Here is a 21,518-nt window from a genome sequence, read left to right as displayed (position 1 = left end):
GGCCGTGTCGAATGCAACACGGTCTGTGTCGATTTATCAACTCGAATATGCTTGGCAGATTTGCTCATAACTTTCTGCTCCAATGTCGGATTTGTGCGATCTTGGTGTCTATGCGTAGATATTGAAGAGAGCTTTCCAATGAGGTAGAGAACATGCAATTTGGACTTGTAGAGTGGAAGTTATTGGACTTGCAATATTTGACTTTTTAAGCTTCGTGTTTTTCCCCGGAACAACTCCAAATGTTCCCGTTTCGTCTGTGATGTTCCGTAGTCCATGTTTTCCACTCCTTTTGCTCTCTTTTATGCATGAATACCTGTTTTGACACCAAAAAAAGCAACCAAGCAATATCGAGACCAAATGTGCTCTAGAATGCCTATAAATATGCAAAACCGAGTAAAATGCACTAGACATCCTATACCAAAATGTCACCAAAATACATGTTATCACTGGACCATACGATAAGAACCATCTTGATTGCCCCTAAGAGACGAACAACAAATGTCAGTAATTCCATCCTACGATACTATTGTTCACTATAGACCGATTTTTGGTTGTTCCATGGACCAACTTTTTTGTACCACTTTCACATGGACTATCTTTTGTTTTTGTATACATCCAAAGGCTAGTTGTGAACATTATTTCTGAGTTTAATATAATCATCATTACCAAAAAAAAATTATTTGAAAATTCTCCCTAAAATAGACAAACTGTCTAGTTAAAATACCATCAATTTACTAGAAAATGATTGGATTACTGTAAAAAAATATAGATTTAAATTTTCCAATCGACTTAGAATATATCTTTGGAATAAATTTTGAATACGAAAATATAAGAAAAGCATATGTAATATTTTTTATGTGTTTGTTAAAAAAAATTAATATAATAACGAAGCGAAATCGAATGGAAGAAAATAAAATGAAATATTGTGGGATCTATTAGGTTATATAGAAAAAAATATTTGGATCACTCGTGTGTTTTTTTTCGCTTAACTTGATTGAACCACAACATAAATTTTGGGACTTATGACATGAACAAAGTCACTCTTTATGGTCTTTTATATTATATTTGTTCAATTCTATCTAGGGATGTAAAATAGATTTGGCTCACGAGTTGATTCAGGGGATAATCTATATTTTTTCGAACTGGACTAAAAAAATTTTGAGTCCGAAAAAAATAGGTCGAACGAACCAACTCGCCACGAGTCGTGCTCTTGGCAAGTCAGTCCGGCGAACCCACGAACTGAATTCCGAATAAAAAAAATATATTTTTAAAATTTTAATATTTTTTAAATATTTAAATATGTTATATTAAAATTACGTTTTTGATAGATATTTAACGTTTAATTTTTTTAAAATTTTATTATATTTATAATATTTTTAAATAGTTTTTCATATTTAAATTTTATTTTTTAGTTATTTATTTGACTTGCGAGTCGTCTCGTTTGATTCGTAATTTCAGATAAAACAGGTTGAATCAAATGATTTTGGTTCGCCAAAAAATGGACCGGAGTGAATTGGACTAAAAATTATAAAATCGGAACAGATTACATCGGACCAAACAGAATCAATCCGTTTTACACTCCTAATTCTACCTAAGATTTTGAAAATCGAGATCTTGAAAAAACCATCAGAAAATTCCAAATGTAATCGTATATTTTGAATATGATGCCTTGCATCATCATCATCATCAACATCATCATCATCATCATCATCATCATCATCATCATCATCATCATCATCATCATCATCATCATCATCATCATCATCATCATCATCATCATCATCATCAGTGAAAGAGGTCCAGACATAAATACTATGATGTAATAATATACGTCGGTTAGTGTTTTTTCTCCTCATTAATTAATTAGATGTTGTCAAATTCGATATGACCAAACTTTGGGGATAACATCGTGGGGTGTGCCCTATTGAAAATAAAACAACTAGCAGTTGTTAATAAACCTAAGTATTTTGTCCTATTCTTGCCATTACTCGACAGGTTTCATATTGATGCACAATGAAAATAAAAATAGGAAAGAGCATTTGGCTAAATCATATTCCCAAAAGCCAAAGTACAAATATATTAAAATAATAATAATAATTAACCGTAGATCTAAAGTGATCAGATCCAATCTCTCTACCTGTGTTGTGCTGAATATATATATTCACAAACAGAAAGAGGATTTACCAAAGCCAATGGACATCTTAAAGATGAATGATCTTGCCTCAAGATCAGCCCTTGCTTCTCTCCCTATTGCTAATGGTTAGTTAATGGCGTCTCTCATCTACTCACACACACATATACATTATATATGTATTTATGTATGTACATGTGTACTTATGTGATCCCAGCTACTGGACTGAACAAGTTGGGTCGGGTCGTTTTGACCCGGAATCCAACCGGGTCGAAATCAGTGGCTCATCTTTCTTGGGTGAGAAGAGGAGGATCATGGAATTTGGGGCTGATTTGCAAATGTACAAGAGATGGAGAGTCTGAAGGAATTGAGAAGAGAAATGAAGGGCTAAAGACAAAAGGAGTGTTCACAGAGGAACAAGAAGCTCTGGTTGTGAAGTCTTGGGATGTGATGAAGAAGAATGCTGGCGTTCTTGGTCTTAAACTCTTCCTAAGGTCTTTTTTCAAACCCTTCTTTGTTTTATTTATTTATTTGTTTATTTATGTAGACAATTCAATTTCCGGTTTGGTTTATTCAAATTAGACTCGCGTTCGGTTTTACGGTTCTGGAGAAACTTGCTGCAAAATGAAACTGAAAACCGTTTGGTCCGGTTACGGTTTTGATTAAATAAAAATTGCTTATTTAATATTTGTTTTTGAGATGGTTTTTTTTTTGTATTTTTCATATTTATTTCGGTTTGGATAAATTCAATTCGACCAAAAAAAATCATCCAAATAGTTTGGTTCGCTTCAATATTATATTGATATTTTTTTTAATGGATGCAGAGTGTTTGAGATAGCTCCATCAGCTGCAAAACTGTTCACATTTCTGAAAGATTCTAATGTTCCATTGGACAAAAACCCTAAACTCAAAGCTCATGCAATGACCGTCTTTGTCATGGTTAGTCTTTTTTTTTTTTTTTACCTTTTTACCTTTTGTTACTGTGAGTAAAAACCATTGTGGTTTAGATCACCGGTTTCCGTTTAGATTCAGTATAGTTATTTTCGGGTTTGAATTTTTCGGTTTTAGAAAAACGATATACATGTTGGATTCTATTTGGTTCGATTTTTGTTTGGATTTGGTTTTCTGGTTATTTTCCGGTATACCGTTTGAGTTCAGAGTTTCGATTCTATAAAATTTATACCATTTTTTTTGTATGGAAATCAATTCCAAAATGATTACGTGGTTTTGTATCCCTAATTATCAGACATGCGAAGCAGCTGTGAATCTAAGGAAATCGGGAGGAGTGACTGTTAGAGATTCCAATCTGAAGGATTTAGGTTCAACCCACTTCAAGTACCATGTTGTCGATGAACATTTTGAGGTAAGAAAAAAATAACATTTTCCCTCCAATTTCTATCTAAATTATAGTTCAGAAAGAAAACCGAATTTACAAAGTTCAATAGACCGTATTGAATAAGTCATTAATAACATCTCAATACATAGAAAATCCTAAATTGTTTTGATTTGAGAAAGAAGATTTGTACCTCGTCGTGAGAATCAAGTCCGAATCTAGGGTCGGATTATTAAATATCTTAGATATTTTTCGATCCAGAATCAAAGTTAAATTTCAATTTATCGATTTTTTTTTTTTTGTGTGGGTATATGGTGAAGGTTGTGAAGTTTGCATTGTTGGAGACAATAAAGGAGGCAACGGGAGAGATGTGGTCGGAAGAGATGAAGTGTGCATGGGGAGAAGCTTATGACCAATTAGCTTCTGCTATCAAGTCCGAGATGAAGCCTCCTTCCTCTTAATCATCTCTTCAAATTATGTTTTAGTTTTATAATATATAATCACATGTCTTAATCATCTCTCTCTAAATGTTTTGATAGTTTTGGTTATTTCATACCAAATAATATCGAAATATGTTTTAGTAATCATCTCTCTAATTATAATATAAATTCATAAATTCTTCATTTTATAAATTTATAAAATATGTCATTATAATTTACAAATTTGAATAAATGTGTCATTATAATTTGGGACAAACCCAAAAAAAGATCATTTTAATAAAAATTCATCATAAAAAACCTTCTACTTAAAATTCATCATAAGAAATCATCAACTATTAATTTTGAACAAAAAAGACCATTAACTATATAAATTTTTAAAAAACAATTTTCACTTTAAATTTGTTATAAAAAATCATCAATTATTAATTTTAATAAAAAATTTATTTATTAAAATATAAAAAGTGTATATTAATATTAATAGATTATAAATTGAGTATATTTTATTGGTTATAAATAATTATATTTAAAATTCTATTATATATCATTATTATAGAGATTACAAGTTATCATTTTAATTTTTTTATAGATATATAAAATAATTTTAATAAAAAATCATCAAATACTTAAAATTTTCAAAACACATTCTATTTTAAATACAGAAACCTATAATTAATAAATGTACTCAATTTACAACCTATCAAATAGTAACATATTATAAAATTTTAAATTTTATATTTACAACTAATAAAATATACTGAATTTTAAATGTAACATTTGTATACAAATTTATTATATAAAGATTGATAGTTATATAAGTTTTAAATATTATGATATAATAAATTTAAATAAATATTATGTTTTTATTGTGATTTTTAGAATTATATAATTTATATATGTTTTTTCTTTAAATTTTATAAATTTTTATAATAAATTTTAAAACAAAATATTTTGTAGATAGATGATTAATTTTTTCATAAAAATTAATAATTGATGATTTTTTATAATTAATTTAAAGTGAAAGATTTTAAAAAAAAATTATATAGTTAATAGTCTTTTTTTTCAAAATTAATAGTTGATGATTTTTTATGATGAATTTTAAGTAGAAGGTTTTTTTGGTGAAAGTAAAAAAAATTGGAGATTTTTTTTATTTGTCTCTTTTAATATTCAATTTATAGATCAAAATCGTCAAGATTTCTTCTGATAGTAATTAATAAATTTGAAAATTATAATGATATATTTTACAAATTTGAAAATTATAATGATCTATTTTGCAAATTTGAGAATAAATTTGTTAAGAGAAAAGTTTAGAAATTTATTTTCACCCTAAAGACTTTAAAATTTTTATTGGTTTTATCTTTTAATTTATTATAATATATATATATATATATATATATATATATATTACGAAATCACAGAGAAGCTAAGCAACAAGAGATTGAGAATGGAAGAAGATAGAGACACGAACCGAGTCAGGAATGCTAATGTGGCTGAGAACTGATATCTATTGCAGATTCTTCCGGCGAAAATCGTTTTCTCTGATCGAATAAAATCAACGACGCCGGCTGTGGATGTCGCCGCCCCTAATTCAAGAACCGATAAAACCTGAGATTTTAATTGCATCATCATACCGGATTCGTCATAAGATTCACGACATCTTTCCTTAAAACAAAGAGATGAAAAGATCATATGAATGTGAGCATTTCAACGTACCCAGTCTGCTACGGAAATCGTGAGAATGATCCTGTGGATTTCGGAGATCTTTATTCTTCTGAAGAAGATAGTAAACATCTACAACTGCTAAAGCCAAACTCCACGGTACTGCCAAAGCCATGATCATTACCAAATAGCTGCAAATGTTAATGTCGTCAAGACAAGAACTTGTTGCAAAAAAAATGAATGATATTCATCGACATGTATGATGATTCTCTGTGAAGGCCGACGACGCAAACTAAAGATATCGAGACGATCGAGGAGTTGAAGCAAACAAGTTCCTATTGGGACGATTTCAGATCAAATCACGGAAAGATTCCTCCAAAGTATCACTGAATTTTAGACGAAACCCTGAATTTAGTAACTTGTGAAACATCAGGTATATGATCTCGGTTCTCGATTAGTAACTAACTCATATCAATTAACGATTCCATATAATATTTTATAATAAATGTTTCTAGATCGGTCAATGGATGCGCAGAGACACGCAAGAGATGGGAGAATTGACATGATGTTGTGTTTTACCGGAAAGCGGTGTAGCGGTAGAAGCGTAGATCAATGCCCATGAACAAGATCGAACCTGCTGACAACAGCGTTTGTCCCAACCTCAACGAGAGGCTTGAACTTGTTCCAATGGAGCCGGGCACTTCAGCCATCGCCTTCCTTGCGTCGCAAGTTAATAAAAAAACTAAGATGAACAAAATCAAGATTAACAAAGTCTTTTTTTCTTGATTTCTTGTGTCTGTGTTGTGTTGTGTTTCTGGTTCGCACATTCTCTGTGTGAGAGGAGAATTCATGCAGAAGAGTTGTGGTCTGTATTCATTAGACAATACCGATGGATTTTTGGTAAACAGTCTTTGCAACTCTCCCTTTTGATTAGGATTTTAAAAATAAAAATTCAATAATAATTTATGAGAATGATTTGTTTTTAAAATTGATGATTTTACCCCAAAAAAAATTCATGATGCCTTTTATCAAAAAAAAAAAACAAAATTCATGATGCCCCCACAAAAAAAAAAATTCCACGAAGTATTTGCCACTTGTTATAAAGGTATGCAAATAGAACATCTCTAGAAAGATTTTTTTTTTTACTTTACAATTAAAGATCTACTTTAAAAAAAATAAACATACTTATATTTTATTTATTCATACGTATTCTTTTGTGAGTAACGTTTATTATAACTTAGAATTGACAGGAAACTAAACTGAGGAAGAAACTAAATCTTAAATAAATTAGGAATGCATCACATGGCATTAGAAGAAAATCATTTGGCTACTAATTTGCCACAACTTTGCAGATTCATCATCACAATCTTCTAGATAGACTTAGCCGACAGTGTGGAGAGAATTAGGAGAATTAGAATTAGCCCCACAAGTTCAGCATTCTTCTGAATCCTACCCAATACCCATAACTTCGAAAATCCATCTTCATAACCTTCTCTGTTCTGTGATTGTTCACACAATCCCTTTGAGAAGAAACGATATATATATATATATCAGAAAGAGCTATCATACAAATTTCAGCTGATAAAAATCACAGTTCAAATCGCTGTTCGGAAACAAAAGGAAGTACATCTCGGCATCTCGCTGTGCCACTATTCAAGCCCTAAGACCATTGCAAAACGGATGCGGTTCTTCGGAAACCGCTGGATCTATTTCTTCATTTCACAACTGGATATCAAAAGAAAACGTATCAATACATGAACAAAACGGGAAAAACCTTTGGTGGAATGATTAAATGGGGAAATGAAAAGCATAACATGATCTTGGGTTATAGGTGTTTCAAAAAAAAGAACCGAATTTTCCAGTCGTCTTAATCAACACATCCATTTTTACTTGCCAGCACTGAAAAGCAATGCTTGGAAGACCAAGAAAATACAAATAAAGGCGTGACATTTCGGGGGGAAACATGAAAGTATTGCTCCATAGTATCGTGAGATCTCGCGGAAATGCAGCAGAGGACGGTTTCAAACTTTCGTGAACGAATACGGCAGCTTCAAGCTAAACAAAGCATCCACCAACTAACTTTCAAAACGTGAGTATGTAAAGCCAAACAAGGTTATGATACTTATTCCTCAAAATCCTTTACAAATAGCCTTAACCCTAGTAAGAACTAAAAAGACAGAACCCAATTTTGAAATGGAACAAGATGGCAACCCAAAAAGAGGACCCGATCTAGAAACAAGTAGAAATCTACAATGTGGTAACCATTGAGATTCCTAATTACCCATTAAATGAAACAGTGCTTGATCGAGCAAACCTAAATCGCAATTCAATAAACGATACATCAATCAGCAAATATTTTAGAAATTCCACCGATATATGACTCAATGAATCACTCAACTGCAAAATGCACCAAAAAAAACCCCCCCAAGACATCGACCCTCTCCTCTCCGATCAAACAAGACAAAGCTGAGCAATTGACAGAACAATGAATTCAATCTCAATACCTGAAAATTAGAGAATCGAGCCTCAGAGCTCGATCTTGAGCTCTTCCTTGGAATCAGAGAGGTAGGCCAGGACGTACGGAGCAGCACGGACGACGACGACCCAACCGGCGAACAAGGCGACATGGGTTCGCAGCTGCTTCAGAGCAACTGCTTTGTCTGGTTTTCGCATGAACATTCCCGGAAACATTGTTATTATCTTCTTCTTCTTCTCGACTATCGCTCAGTATCTCAGCCTTCGTCGTCTTCTTCCTTTGTTATACTGCTGCTCGTCGAATAGGTGATTCTAAAACCCTAAAGACCCTTTTCTTTTTACTTCTCGCTTGGTTTTCGATGAATTTTTACAAATGGGCCTTATAGATGGGCTTCATTGGGCCTCCGTGAAGCCCATTTTTGAATCTGTCTGATTATTGAATAAAAAAACATTTACGAAATACCTTCCAATCCTTTTTTAACATTAGGATCCTTAAAAAAAATATTCTTTTTTCCCAACCATTTTTTTAGGGGTTGAGTGGTTGTATCGTTACAGTTACGGCGACAGTATTTTCAGAATATTTTATTAGTGACTATAGACAGTTTATACTGATTGGTTGATAAATGATTGTTAGTGGGGATTGAGTTAGGTATGATTAAAAATGAATAGTTGCATACGGTTGTGGTTACGATTTTTATTACAAAAAAAATATGATTTTAAAATAATTTTTTTAAAATTAATTATAATTAAGTTTTATATTGTCATTTAATAAAAAACTATTTAATAAATTTATAAAAAAATATTCAAATATAAATTTTATCATTTAATTTATTTTTAATTAAAAATAATTTATCATCAAATTTTAAAAATAAGTTAAATAACTACTAATAAATCTAAAAATTATATAATTATGTGATGATATTATATATTTTTACTAAAAACTAATATAAAAAAATTAAATTTGAATCATAATACTAAATAAAATTATCAACGAAAAGTAACGTATTTAAAAATAAATAGTAAAGATTATTATACTTCAAACCAAAAAGAATATTTGATAATTTTAAAAATAATGTATCATTTCATAATTTTCTCCTAAATAATCAATTGTTTTTATTTTGAATCCAAATCAATGTGCTTCAACCCAAAAGTTACGAAGAACTGATGTTTGCATCTCAACAACCAAAGTTGAAAACTTGCCATAATTGGTAAGGATAACGCCATTGCAGCAAAAACCCAATCTAGAAATCATGATTACCGACAACAAACAAATTCCAAACCTTCCATCGATCGAGAGAGAGATTAATCACATGTCGAGTTCTTTGAGGTTGAAAGCGAGGTGAACAAGGCCAACAATGGAGTCTTCGTCCATTTTCCACCCAACAAATCGAAAGGAGAAAGGGATAAACCAAAACAGAGACGACGAAGATGACAAGCTTTGGCATTTATGGACGACGAAGATGACGAGCTCCGACGAGTATCGACGAGCTCCAACGAGTATTGACAAACATCGGCGAGCATTGACGAGCTTCGGCGATCTGAAGCGGAGAAGAAAACCCTAATCGACAGATGTTCGAATACATCAGATCTGAGTTCAACGCGAGAGAGAAGAAGATAGGAGAATTAGTTTTTTTCTTTGATTTTTAATAAAATGTATTTTGATCTTTTGATTTAAACGCCGTGAATCGCTATCGAAACGTAGATAAAAAGTGGCGTTTTGATTTTTCAAGTTTTGTTGCGATTGCATTTCTCTGCGGTTTAACCAATCAGTTTTCCAATCGCCACTATCCACCAAAAATTGCAACCATTCCGTTCGTGGGTGACGGCGGGACAACCTGTAAACCCCAACGTAGTTGTTTTGTATAACAAAAAAAAAAAACAAAAACAAAAAAACAAAGAAGAGTCCTTTTTTAATATCTATAACACATTAGCTAAAACATTACATTCCACAAAAAATGCAACAAACCCATGAACTTTCATTATTCTTAAGGATAAAATTCTCATACAATGACTCCATGCAATGATAGATTGTTGTAGATAACACACAGAAGAAGACAACATGTGGATATAATTTTCGATTGCAGACTGAAAATGAAGTGAAAAGTTTATTCAGATAGAATAATAAAAAAAATCTAAATCAAATACAAATTATATGGCAAAACGTTAAATAAGTTATTATATAAACGAATTTAGGGTCAAACATTAAATTCGTTTCTATAATAACTTCGATAGTCATACTGCTATGGATTACAACAATCTTCTTACAATTCACCGAAAAAAAAAAGTTCGCCCGTATGTGCATCAATTGCATAGCCTGCACGGAAATCTTTTATTAAAAATGATACAGATCATTAATTGTAAGAAAGCAGAATATCATATATAAATAAATACGAGGGATCAGTGAGAAACAATTATCTAAATTTAAATTTAATTATGTTGGTCTATATTAGGGTAAAAATTTTGGTCTAAATATCTAATATGTAAATATGTTCAAGAGATTAATAAAAAAATCTAAAAATTTGAGGGTTTCTATATAAAACTATGGTTGTTTACCTCTCCTTAATGAAACAAATCAACTTTTTATAAAGTTCAATTTTATTGCTCACTCAAATGTTGTTTTTTTTAATTTACAGTTCGACATCTCCTAAAAATAAATAAATGAAAAGGCAGGTAATTTAAGATGACAAAAAATATGCAACTTGTTACTGAGTTGTCTTTTTCTTTGCTCAATAAGAAACGTATATACATATATATATATACACACCTAAATGTGTTACATATAGTTTGAGAGAAAAACGAGGAACGGCGTTAATGGCATTAGATGAGTTAGGAGGGATAGCATAAATATCGAAATAAATGGACTGACCTTGTGAGCTCTGAGATTCTGAATTTCTCTCTTTCTCTGTCTTCCATTTTAATTCATTAAATGCCTCACCCCACTCTCCATTAATGCTCTTCTTCTTCTCCTCCTCCTTTCTCCTTTCCCTCCCAATATTTTTTTTCCTCCATTAAATTTTCACATGTCTCCATCTCACCGTCCATTTCCACTTCTCGATCTCCACCGTCCACGTGTCACTAGACCGACCTTCTTCATCCCCCCCTCAATCTCTCCGGCGACAACAGCGCCTCCGGATCGCCGCATCTCAGTCGGCTCGGCAACTCCGGCGCCGTGCGGAAGATCATCATCGGACTCGTCATCGCCTTCATCCGTCGCGACAACGAGCCTCCCGTCGCCGGTATCCTCTCTGATAACGGGAAGAACACTCCCGATCGTCGCCGGAAAAACGGTGATTTCGTGAATCTCTGGTACCGGAAAGAGACGACTCTAGGTTTGGATATCAGGTTGCTGAACGGCGACGATCTCTTGTTCCAGAAATTCCTGGCGGATCTCCGGTATGTCCGCGGCGATGTCGCCGCCGGATCCGTTGTGATCATCTCCGAGATTGATTCCCTCTCGAATTCGAAGGAGTAAGATCTCTTCAGTTGAGGAAACCTCAAAGCGATAGCCGGCGACTGCTCCTCCACCGACGCTGGCGTGATCTCCCGATCGTCGATGGTTCCCGGCCGAGGAAGTCCGCCAATGCTGCGGATGATGATCGCATCCGCCTCCGCGTCGAGGCTTGGCCGGATACGGGAGGCCATAAGGGGAACGAACGGCGACGGCGGCGCAACATCGGTGGCGGGGGATCCGAGGATCGCCGCGCGACAGAGTGGGCAGTTAGGATGCGATCGAAGCCACTCGTCGATGCAATCCAAGTGGAAAGCGTGGGTGCACGATGGGAGCGTCCGTACATAGTCCCCTTCCTCGAACTCCAACAAACAGACGGCGCATTCGCGGCAATCGCCGGCAGCAGAGACGGCGGATTTCCCACCGGCGCAAGCCGCGGTGGAGTAGAGGAACAGTGGCAACGTCTTGATCACTGAGTCGTCCAATCCGTAAGGCGAGTACGACGCGTAATGGAACGAGTCGAAATGGAAAGGGGAAAACGATCGGAGGTCGGAGGAGGATGACGTGACAGAGGACGACGACAGGTAGAGTAGTCGGCGACGACGACGCCGACGGCAGCGCCACCGCCGGATACGACGGAAGAGTGGGGAGATACAGCGGCGAGAGATGATACGTGAGTACGTCACGAAGAGAAACGCAGCGGCGAGGACCACAACCATGGCGATCAACGGCGGGCTGAATTCGACGGTAAGATCAGAGGAATGCGACGAGAGGGGCTCTGACACTCGCATCGACGGCGACGGAGACGGTGACGGAGCCGGCAAGATCGCGGCGGAGCTCGGCGGAGGAGCGGCTGAGTACATGGTGGCTGGAGATAGAGGGAGAGAGTCTCGGAAAAGACAACGAAGAGTCTAAAAGAGTAAAGAGAAGAAAGGGTTTAACGTTTCCGGGGGGGTTGACTGTGGGTAAACGGTAGTGCCACGTCAGCAACAATGAATTTAAGACCGACTTTTTGTGTAATTCATATATGTATATATGTTGTTTATGTAATTTTCCATTTGTCAACAAATTTGACGGTCCAAATCCAAATTGGCTACATGCATACTTAATGTAAATGTATGACAATGACAAAATCTGAGTTTTTATGCCTGAAAATGTGTCTACAACACTTGTGAACTTTATACCTACCAAGCCTCTTTACTTAAAACACTAGATAATAATAAACAGGAAAAATCAAATGTAGATTTTTATACATTTAATCAATGAAAAAATCCGGCGAAAATATCCTATACTTTTATTTTATTTCAATTTAAATCATATATTTTTTTCTATTTTAAAAAAATTTATACAATTAGTTTATCTAAAAAAATTCTATACTTTTAAATATTTGGTCAAAAAACCCTACCGTCAAATAATAAATATCACTGACAAACAAAAATTTTAGGTAAAATTAAATCAACGTCATACCACCACATATAAAATTAAAAATTGGTAAATAATAAATAAATTCATAATAAAAAACTAATAAATTATTAAAATAAAAAAAAATAAAAATAAAAAAATAAAAAAATATTTATATATATATATGGACATACATATATATATAATTTTTTTTGGAATAAACTAGTTGTACATATTTTTTTAAGATAAAAAAAATATAGGATTTAAATTGATACAAGATAAAAGTAAGATTTTTTCAACGATTCTCTTTTTCATAAATGATAAGTACAAATTTTAATTTTTTACCATTATTTATTTTTAATAAAGACCATTTTGCCAGTATTAGTGAAAAAAAAACTTTGTTTGTTCCGTGAAAAAGTAAATTATTTTTACTTTATAAAAATATACCCAAGTAAATAAGAACTCTTATTAAATTAAAAAAAATAAAGGCTTAAAAAAGTATGAAGTTCTTAATTGGAAATTAACAAAATAAATAATTTCCGATATGAATTTTAAAGAAAAAATTCCGAATTTTCCTAAAAGAAAATCTCAAGTCTTGTAATATAACTTTTTCAAAATAAGTTATTTTTTCCACGATGTGTACTGTTTTAGTGCACAAATATTTACCATTTTCATGTATATTTAGATTTTTATATTTTATTTATACTTTATCAATAGTTTCTGTCAACTCTATATTATTACATTTAATTTAATAGGTTATGAATTGAGTACACACACATATATATATATATATATATTCAAGCTCGCGAGCCATGAGATTCAACAAAGTAAATTATGTAAATTCACTATTTAATAATTTACCAAAAACCTAACAATATCGCGGATTTGTATAATCAATCATGCAAAAAAGAGAAATTTCCTTTTGGTTTGTGCGATTTGATGTGGTGGCCCACTCTGATCTGATATCCCTTCATGGTTTCAGATTAAGACATTGTTTCCTTAGTGGAATTAGATTATCTCGGCTTTATTTTCGAGGAAATTAGCGCTAGTGTGAAAAAAAAAGGGTGTTTTGCAAAATATACTTTTACTATTCTAATCTTTGTATTCTATACTTTTTAAGTTAAAATGATCATCATATCCTTCAATATTATTATAAGCTGCAGAATTTTTCTATATTTATAAAAAAAAAATATTTGCATGAATTTCGTTTTTCTCTACATACATGAAAAAAATACTTATATAGATTTTGTTTTCTTATATAAATATAGAAAAAACACTTGCAGGTTAGCAAGTGCGATAAGTGCCGTAAGTACCAAAGATGAACTACCGCATGCAACAGGTCATCTGGCAGACCGTAGGTCAGCTGCCGTAGGCTTTAGGTCATTTACCGCAGAGCATAGGTCATTTTTCACAGACGGCAGGTCATCTTCTACAATTTTCTTTCATAGACATTTCATCAAACACCTTATGTGCATACAAAAAATGATCAGAATATCACAGAAAAAAGAAATCAACCAGAATAGTATTTGAATACATTAGATAAACTGTAAGAAATAGAGAAGATATAGAAAATGTTGGAGACCGCAGATCATTTGCGGCAGGTTCGCAGGTCCGCAGGACGATACCGCAGTTCCGCAAGGCGATAGCTGCAGGTGCGTAGGGCGATATCGCAGGTCCGCAGGGCGATATCGCAGGTCCGCAGGGCGATACCGCAGGTTCGCAGGGCGATAGCCGCAGGTCCGCAGGGCGATCGCATGCCAAATGACCTGCCGCAGACCGCAGATCATTTGCGGCATATCACAGTCATCTGCCAGAGACCATAGGTTATTTAACGCAGAGTGCATGTCATTTTTCACAGATCGCAGGTCATCTGCCGTAGTTTTCTGGTACAGACATTTCATCAAACACCTTATGTGCATGCAAAAATATGATTAGAATATCACAAAAAAAATCAACGAGAAGAGTATTTGAATAGATTAGATAAACTATATAAAAAAATAGAGAAGATAGAAAAAATATTGGAGAAAAAATAAGATCAAATAACGAAGCGTTCCGATTTCTAAAAGATAAATTGTCACAAAAAATGATCATATGAATACTATAGAAAAAGAAATGATGCAGAAAAATATTTGATTGATGAGATAAATTGTAAGAAATAGAGAATAGAGAAAAAATATTAGAGAAAACAGGAGATCGTAATCGTAGTTATATGGTCGTAATGAGTCGTAGTCATAGTTATATAGTCATAGTGAGTCGTAGTAAATCGTAGTTATATGATCGTAGTGAGTCATAGTGAGTCATAGTGAGTCGTAGTCGTAGTTATATGGTCGTAGTGAGTCGTAGAGAGTCATAGTTATATGGTCGCAGGTCGCAAGAGGTCGCAGGAGGTCGCAGGAGGACGCAGGACGTCACAGGAGGTCCCAGGAGGTCGCAGGACGTCGCAAGAGGTCGCAGGAGGTCGCAGGGCGCACGAGGTCGCAGAAGGTCGCAAGAGGCAGGACGTCGCAGGAGGTCGCAGGAGGTCGCAGGAGGTCGCAGGTCGTAGGACGTCGTAGGAGGTCGCAGAACGTCGTAGGAGGTCGTAGGTCGCAGAAGGTCGCAGGTCGCAGGAGGTCGCAGAATGTCGCAGAAGGTCGCAGGACGTCGCAGGAGGTCGCAGAAGATCGTAGAAGGTCGCAGGACGTCGTAGGAGGTCGCAGGAGGTCGCAGATCGTAGGAGGTCGCAGGAGGTCGCAGAAGGTCGCAGAACGTCGCAGGAGGTCGCAGGAGGTCGCAGGTCGTAGGACGTCGCAGGAGGTCGCAGAAGGTCGCAGGACGTCGCAGGAGGTCGCAGGAGGTCGCAGGTCGCAGGAGGTCGCAGAATGTCGCAGGAGGTTGCAGGAGGTCGCAGGAGGTCGCAGAAGGTCGTAGAAGGTCGCAGGACGTCGTAGGAGGTCGCAGGAGGTCGCAGGTCGTAGGAGGTCGCAGGAGGTCGCAGAAGGTCGCAGGACATCGCAGGAGGTCGCAGGAGGTCGCAAGTCGTAGGACGTCGCAGGAGGTCGTAGAAGGTCGCAGAACGTCGCAGGAGGTCGCAGGTCATAGTCATAGGACGTATAGTTTGCAAAGGAAGAAAAAAAAAGTATATATTTCTAATGATGTAACATATTTGTCATAGTTTACCAATTGCTCCAAAAGAATAACGGGATCATCACCAATGGATATTCTCATAATTTAACAGGGGCATTATCAAAAGGTCGCAGTCGCAGGAGGTCGCAGGTCGCAGGACGTCGCAGAAGGTCGCAGGACGTCGCAGAAGGTCGCAGGTCGCAGGAGGTCGTAGTAGGTCGCAGGAGGTCGCAGGAGGTCGCAAATCGCAGAAGGTCGCAGGTGGTCGCAGGTCGCAGGAGGTCGCAGGAGGTTGCATGAGGTCGCAGGAGGTCGCAGGTCGTAGGACGTTATCCGTAAGTCACAAGGCGAAACCGCAGGTCTACAGGGCGATAGCCGCATGTCCGCAGGCCAAATGACCTGCCGCAGACCGCAGATCATTTGCGCCATATCATAGGTCATCTGTCAGAGACCATAGACCATTTAACGTAGATCGCATGTCATTTTTCACATATCACAGGTCATCTACCGCAGTTTTCTGGTACAGACATTTCATCAAACACCTTATGTGTATGCAAAAAAATGATCAGAATATTATAAAAAAAATCAACGAGAAGAGTATTTAAATAGATTAGATAAACTATATAAGAAATAGGGAAAATATTGGAGAAAAAAGAAGATAAAATTGCAAAACTTACCGATTTTTAAAAGATAGATTATCACACAATCGTAGAAAAATACTCTAAAGGGTAGTTTGGGTATTTAGAAAAAAAAAGTATATTATGCAAAAGTTGTTTTTTTGTGAGATATTTTGCAAATTTCGTTTTTGTTTTGGTACAGTTTGCCAACTGCCCCTTTATTTTCCCCCAAATATTATCCCCTCTTTTTATAATGTAATTAATATTTAATATTTTTTTACAGATATTGATGCCATTGGTCCACACTCAACAGTGGTGTATATAGGGGCGGAAAATTCCAGCGAGATAATACATCTTATATGCAAATTAAATACATTTAAATACTGATAGTGTAACATAATTAAAAAATAAAATAGCACTGTTAGAAAATATTTTTTAAAATAAATACTACATTCGAATAAAATTTTAAAAATTTAAATCGAATTGAAATATAATATAAAAATCAATAAATATAATCTATTTTAAATTAAAATATAAACTAAAAATAATTAATCCGAACCTAAACCGAGGCCGTAAATATTCTAAATATATTTCTTTTTTTTGTAAAGACATATTTCTTCTGTTTTATCATGCATTATGCGTACTGTCATTTTATTTTTGGAAAGCGTGTCCAATACCGAGCCTCATATGTGGAAATTAAAAGCGAGAGACTTTGCAATCATTATTTTATTATCAATAAAAAGCATTTAATTTGTTGATTGCCTTGGATTGATTTGATATAATTTCTCCAGCCGGTTTTGGTATAATTATATTCTTTGATTAGAAACGGAAATTGCATTTTTTTTTGCTAACATGTAAAAACTTGGACAATTTTGATTTTGCAATTAACAACAAGACTTCATATCATATAGCCTCGATTTGATGGTATATTAATTTTTTTTTCTGTATAGTCATGGTGTAACTTACATGGCCTCAAAGGGGGGAAGAGAGAGAGGGAGAGGGCCAATTAATGTGCTATAAAAACCGCTCGGAGGGTACTTTCTTGACTTTGTGACACTAATAATAACAATAATTCTCACCTCTTAAGAATTTATTGCTCAACCAATTCCTCATTATATATATATATAAGTTCCAAAAAAGAATAGAAAAAATTTGCGTTAGTATGCCAAATATATCATGAAAACTATTCTTTTTTTTTCTTACTTTACAAACTATCTTTATATAAATTTTTGACAAAAATATTTTTATTATCTAATTTCAATATTATCATTTCGTGCTTCAAAAAATGTACAACATAAAAAGCAGATTTTTTTGGAAACTGTGTTATCCAGGAGAACTGTTTCTCATCTGGGACAAATGTTTTTCATCCGGGAGGCCCTGTTTTATCCGGGAGAACTATTTTTTATCCGAAAAAATTGTTTTTCATCCGTACAAAAAACAATTCTTCCAGACAAAAAACAAACTCTCTCGTACGAAAAACAACTCTCCCGGACAAAAAAACAGTTCTCCCAGACCAAAAACAGACTCTTCCGGACGAAAACATCTCTCTCGGACGAAAAACAGCTATCCCGGACAAAAAAACAGACTCTCTCGGACGAAAACAGCTCTTCCGGACAAAAAATAGTTCTCCCAGACTAAAAACAGACTCTTCCGGACAAAAAACATACTCTCCCGGACGAAAAATAGTTGTTTCGGATGAAAAACCAGTTTTTTCGAATAACACAGTTTCCAAAAAAATCAGCTTTTTATGTTACACATTTTTCGCGGCACTAAATGATAATATTGAAATTATATAATAAAATAAGGGTATTTTTGTCAAAAAAAATATAAAAAGGTATAGTTTGCAAAGGAAGAAAAAAAAAGTATATATTTCTAATGATGTAACATATTTGTCATAGTTTACCAATTGCTCCAAAAGAATAACGGGATCATCACCAATGGATATTCTCATAATTTAACAGGGGCATTATCAAAAATATATTTACTTTGCTATTTTTACTTCAATACATATCATTCTTCATATGTGACCATGGGAACCGAAATATAGTGTGGTCACATATTGATCTCATTCCTCATAACGTTAAATCTATGATATTTTAATCAAATGATTAGTAAGATATACAAGGTATGAACATAATGAATTAGTGTGATCACTATAAATTTAACATTATAATCAATAAAATCAAAATGTGACCACACTATATTTTGGGTCACATGGTCACAACTAGAAAAAAGGTATGTGTTGAAATAAAAATAGCAAAGTAAGGGTAATTTTGATATAATAACGCCAACTTAATGTCGATATTGCCCATCAGACCAATTTTACGGTGGAAGTTTACTGCCGATAGAGCAAGAAAAAAAATACCCGAACCATATCAATCCGTCTCAATATTGAGTATCCAAACAATTCGAATTTAGATTCGGGCAACAGAAAAAAAAAATCACTGATTAGAGTTCAAACCGAATTTTCAACGGTATTACTCAAAAATATCAAAATATATTTTAATTTAATTTTATTTACATAATTATTACTTAAACAATATTAATATTTTATGAAAATTAGGATACATACTTTTTAATTCGGAATATAAATGTTGAACCAAAGATATAATCGATTCTATGATTTTGGATAACATGGAAAAACAAATATTCGTCCACGATCTTGAACCACTGGGTAAACTTCAGAAATACGTATTTTATGTCACATATATTTCTACGATACACAACCAAAATAGAACAAATTATCAAAAGTCTACGTTACCCTTTTAAAGTTGAAAAAGTCTTATTTACCCTTAATGAATGTAAATGTGTGTAAAAATAACATATACAAGAGATACACTTTTCCTCCTTTTTCCCAATTATGCTACGGAGATAAAAAAAAAAATTAGGACTCATTTCATTTCACATTCTATCTATGCAGATTTTGAAAGAGAGAAACGAGAGAAATAGAAAACAAAACCAAAATCAATGACATTAGAAAGAGACCTAGAAAATGGAGAGAAATCCGTCATCGAATGAGGAAGATTCATCGGCAGTGACTTCAAGTCAGAAGGAAAGTTTTTCCTCTGGTCATAAAGAAACGTCTTCCTCCAGTGCGACAAAAAGAGAAGAGTCGAGGATATCGAAGAGAATGACTTCTTCTTTTGGAAAAGATGTAAATACTCTCTAACCTATTATAGATGTGTGTGAATTTTAGAGTTAGGGTCTTAATGTCGAATTTTAGGAAGAGCAATAAGTAGACGCTGAGCCGAGTGAACAAGTTGAAGATGTTCAACCTGTTTCATTGCCGGTTGTGACTCAACCTTCGACGAGTGAACCTCGAAGATCAGGTAGGATTCGCCAAGAGCCTGTGAGATACGGATTTCTCGTGACTGGGAATGAAGAGCTCATGTTATTAGAACATGATGAACCTACCACATACCCAGAGGCTATGGCGAGTCCGGATTCCGAGAAATGGCGCGAGGCTATGAAGTCCGAAATGCAATCCATGTCAGACAACCAAGTATGGACTCTGGTTAATGCATCTGAAGGGATAAAACCCATCGGATGCAAATGGATCTTCAAGAAGAAGACCGACATGGATGGCAACGTGCACACGTATAAGGCACGACTTGTGGCGAAAGGATTCCGTCAAATTCATGGTATTGACTATGATGAGACGTTTTCGCTTGTAGTTATGCTGAAGTCCATCAGGATCCTACTTGCCATAGCCGCATATTACGACTATGAGATATGGCAAATGGATGTCAAGACCGCGTTCCTTAACGGGAACTTGACCGAGGATGTGTACATGACACAACCCGAAGATTTTGTCGATCCAAGGAACCCGAGGATGGTGTGCAAGCTTCAGAGGTCCATTTATGGACTAAAGCAGGCTTCGAGGAGCTGGAACTTTCGTTTTGACGAGACAATAAAAAAAGTATGGTTTCTCACAAAACGAAGACGAGCCATGTGTTTACAAGAAGGCTAGTGGGAGTACAGTTGTATTTCTAGTGCTGTATGTGGTTGACATTCTCCTTATAGGGAATGACGTTCCTACCTTGCAAGACGTTAAGTCTTGGCTAGGAACGCAGTTTTCTATGAAGGATCTAGGAGAAGCGGCCTATATTTTAAGCATCAAGATCTATAGAGATAGATCGAGGCGTCTTCTAGGATTGTGTCAGAGTACTTACATCGATAAGGTCCTGAAACGGTTCAAGATGCAAGATTCCAAGAAAGGAACCTTACCGATGAGCAGTGGCACAGTTCTCTGCAAGAGTCAGTGTCCTACGTCACCTGATGAGCGAGAACGCATGGACCGGATTCCATATGCTTCGGCAATTGGATCCATCATGTACGCCATGCTTTGTACTCGACCGGATGTATCCTATGCGTTGAGCATTACGAGTAGATATCAGTCAGATCCAGGTGAGTCACACTGGATCGCCGTCAAGAACATCCTGAAGTACTTGAGAAGGACTAAGGATGTATTGTTGGTATACGGTGGGTCGGAAGACGAGCTCGCTGTAAGAGGTTACACCGATGCTAGTTTCCAGTCAGACTCGGATGACTACAGATCGCAGTCTGCCTATGTTTTCTGTTTGAACGGAGGCGCTGTTAGCTGGAAGAGTTCCAAGCAGGCGACCGTTGCAGATTCTACTACAGAAGCTGAGTATATTGCAGCGTCGGACGCGGCAAAAGAAGCTGTTTGGATCAGGAAGTTTGTTGGTGACTTGGGTGTGATTCCTAGTGCAGATAGCCCCATTGCTCTGTATTGTGACAACAATGGAGCGATCGCACAAGCGAAAGAACCCAGATCCCATCAACGATCCAAACACATACTCAGACGATTTCACCTTATCAGGGAGATTATAGACAGAGGAGACGTGCACATTTGCAGAGTGTCGACAGATGACAACATTGCCGATCCGTT

General features: G+C 35.3%; 5 protein-coding genes across 7 annotated transcripts in view; 1 reads left to right on the top strand and 4 right to left on the bottom strand.

Moving 5' to 3' along the window:
- Positions 1-6,451, bottom strand: part of LOC104808451 (CASP-like protein 5C3) — a 7,905-nt gene extending 1,454 nt beyond the window's left edge. Inside the window, exons 1-3 of the mRNA XM_019201985.1 lie at positions 6,140-6,451; positions 5,615-5,751; positions 5,370-5,484 (exon numbers count right to left, since the gene is read on the bottom strand). Of these exons, the coding sequence (XP_019057530.1) occupies positions 5,370-5,484; positions 5,615-5,751; positions 6,140-6,411 (524 nt within the window). The 5' untranslated portion in view covers positions 6,412-6,451. The remainder of the gene's footprint in view (positions 1-5,369; positions 5,485-5,614; positions 5,752-6,139) is intronic.
- On the top strand, positions 2,085-4,048 carry LOC104808450 (non-symbiotic hemoglobin 1-like). The gene is made up of 5 exons (XM_010534127.1): positions 2,085-2,259; positions 2,349-2,625; positions 2,956-3,070; positions 3,378-3,494; positions 3,785-4,048. Exons 1-5 carry the CDS (start codon positions 2,193-2,195, stop codon positions 3,923-3,925), a joined length of 717 nt encoding a protein of 238 aa, XP_010532429.1. The 5' UTR covers positions 2,085-2,192; the 3' UTR covers positions 3,926-4,048.
- Positions 6,452-6,997: 546 nt separating the features above from the next.
- Positions 6,998-8,355, bottom strand: LOC104808449 (mitochondrial import receptor subunit TOM6 homolog). 2 transcript variants are annotated; one of them, XM_019201983.1, is made up of 2 exons: positions 8,065-8,353; positions 6,998-7,285 (listed from the first exon to the last, which is right to left on the bottom strand). In XM_019201983.1, exon 1 carries the CDS (start codon positions 8,249-8,251, stop codon positions 8,087-8,089), a length of 165 nt encoding a protein of 54 aa, XP_019057528.1. In that variant the 5' UTR covers positions 8,252-8,353; the 3' UTR covers positions 6,998-7,285; positions 8,065-8,086. The 2 variants fall into 2 exon arrangements, with proteins under 2 accessions (XP_019057528.1, XP_019057529.1); XM_019201984.1 differs by lacking the exon at positions 6,998-7,285 and adding an exon at positions 7,292-7,615 and having other exon boundaries at positions 8,065-8,355.
- A 1,766-nt stretch (positions 8,356-10,121) lies between these two features.
- On the bottom strand, positions 10,122-12,597 carry LOC104808448 (RING-H2 finger protein ATL65). Of its 2 annotated transcripts, none has more exons than XM_010534125.2 (2): positions 10,902-12,597; positions 10,122-10,361 (listed from the first exon to the last, which is right to left on the bottom strand). In XM_010534125.2, the coding sequence occupies exon 1, from the start codon at positions 12,344-12,346 to the stop codon at positions 11,126-11,128; it is 1,221 nt and encodes a 406-aa protein (XP_010532427.1). In that variant the 5' UTR covers positions 12,347-12,597; the 3' UTR covers positions 10,122-10,361; positions 10,902-11,125. The 2 variants fall into 2 exon arrangements, with proteins under 2 accessions (XP_010532427.1, XP_010532426.1); XM_010534124.2 differs by having other exon boundaries at positions 10,122-10,349; positions 10,902-12,596.
- Positions 12,598-15,237: 2,640 nt separating this feature from the next.
- On the bottom strand, positions 15,238-15,963 carry LOC104808458 (paternally-expressed gene 3 protein-like). The gene has a single exon (XM_010534134.1). The coding sequence runs from the start codon at positions 15,961-15,963 to the stop codon at positions 15,238-15,240; it is 726 nt and encodes a 241-aa protein (XP_010532436.1).
- Between the last annotated feature and the right edge of the window lie 5,555 nt (positions 15,964-21,518).

This window comes from Tarenaya hassleriana, unplaced genomic scaffold, assembly GCF_000463585.1.
Source record: "Tarenaya hassleriana unplaced genomic scaffold, ASM46358v1 Cleome146, whole genome shotgun sequence".
NCBI classification, from domain to species: domain Eukaryota; kingdom Viridiplantae; phylum Streptophyta; class Magnoliopsida; order Brassicales; family Cleomaceae; genus Tarenaya; species Tarenaya hassleriana.
This window is presented reverse-complemented; position numbering and strand designations above follow the sequence as displayed.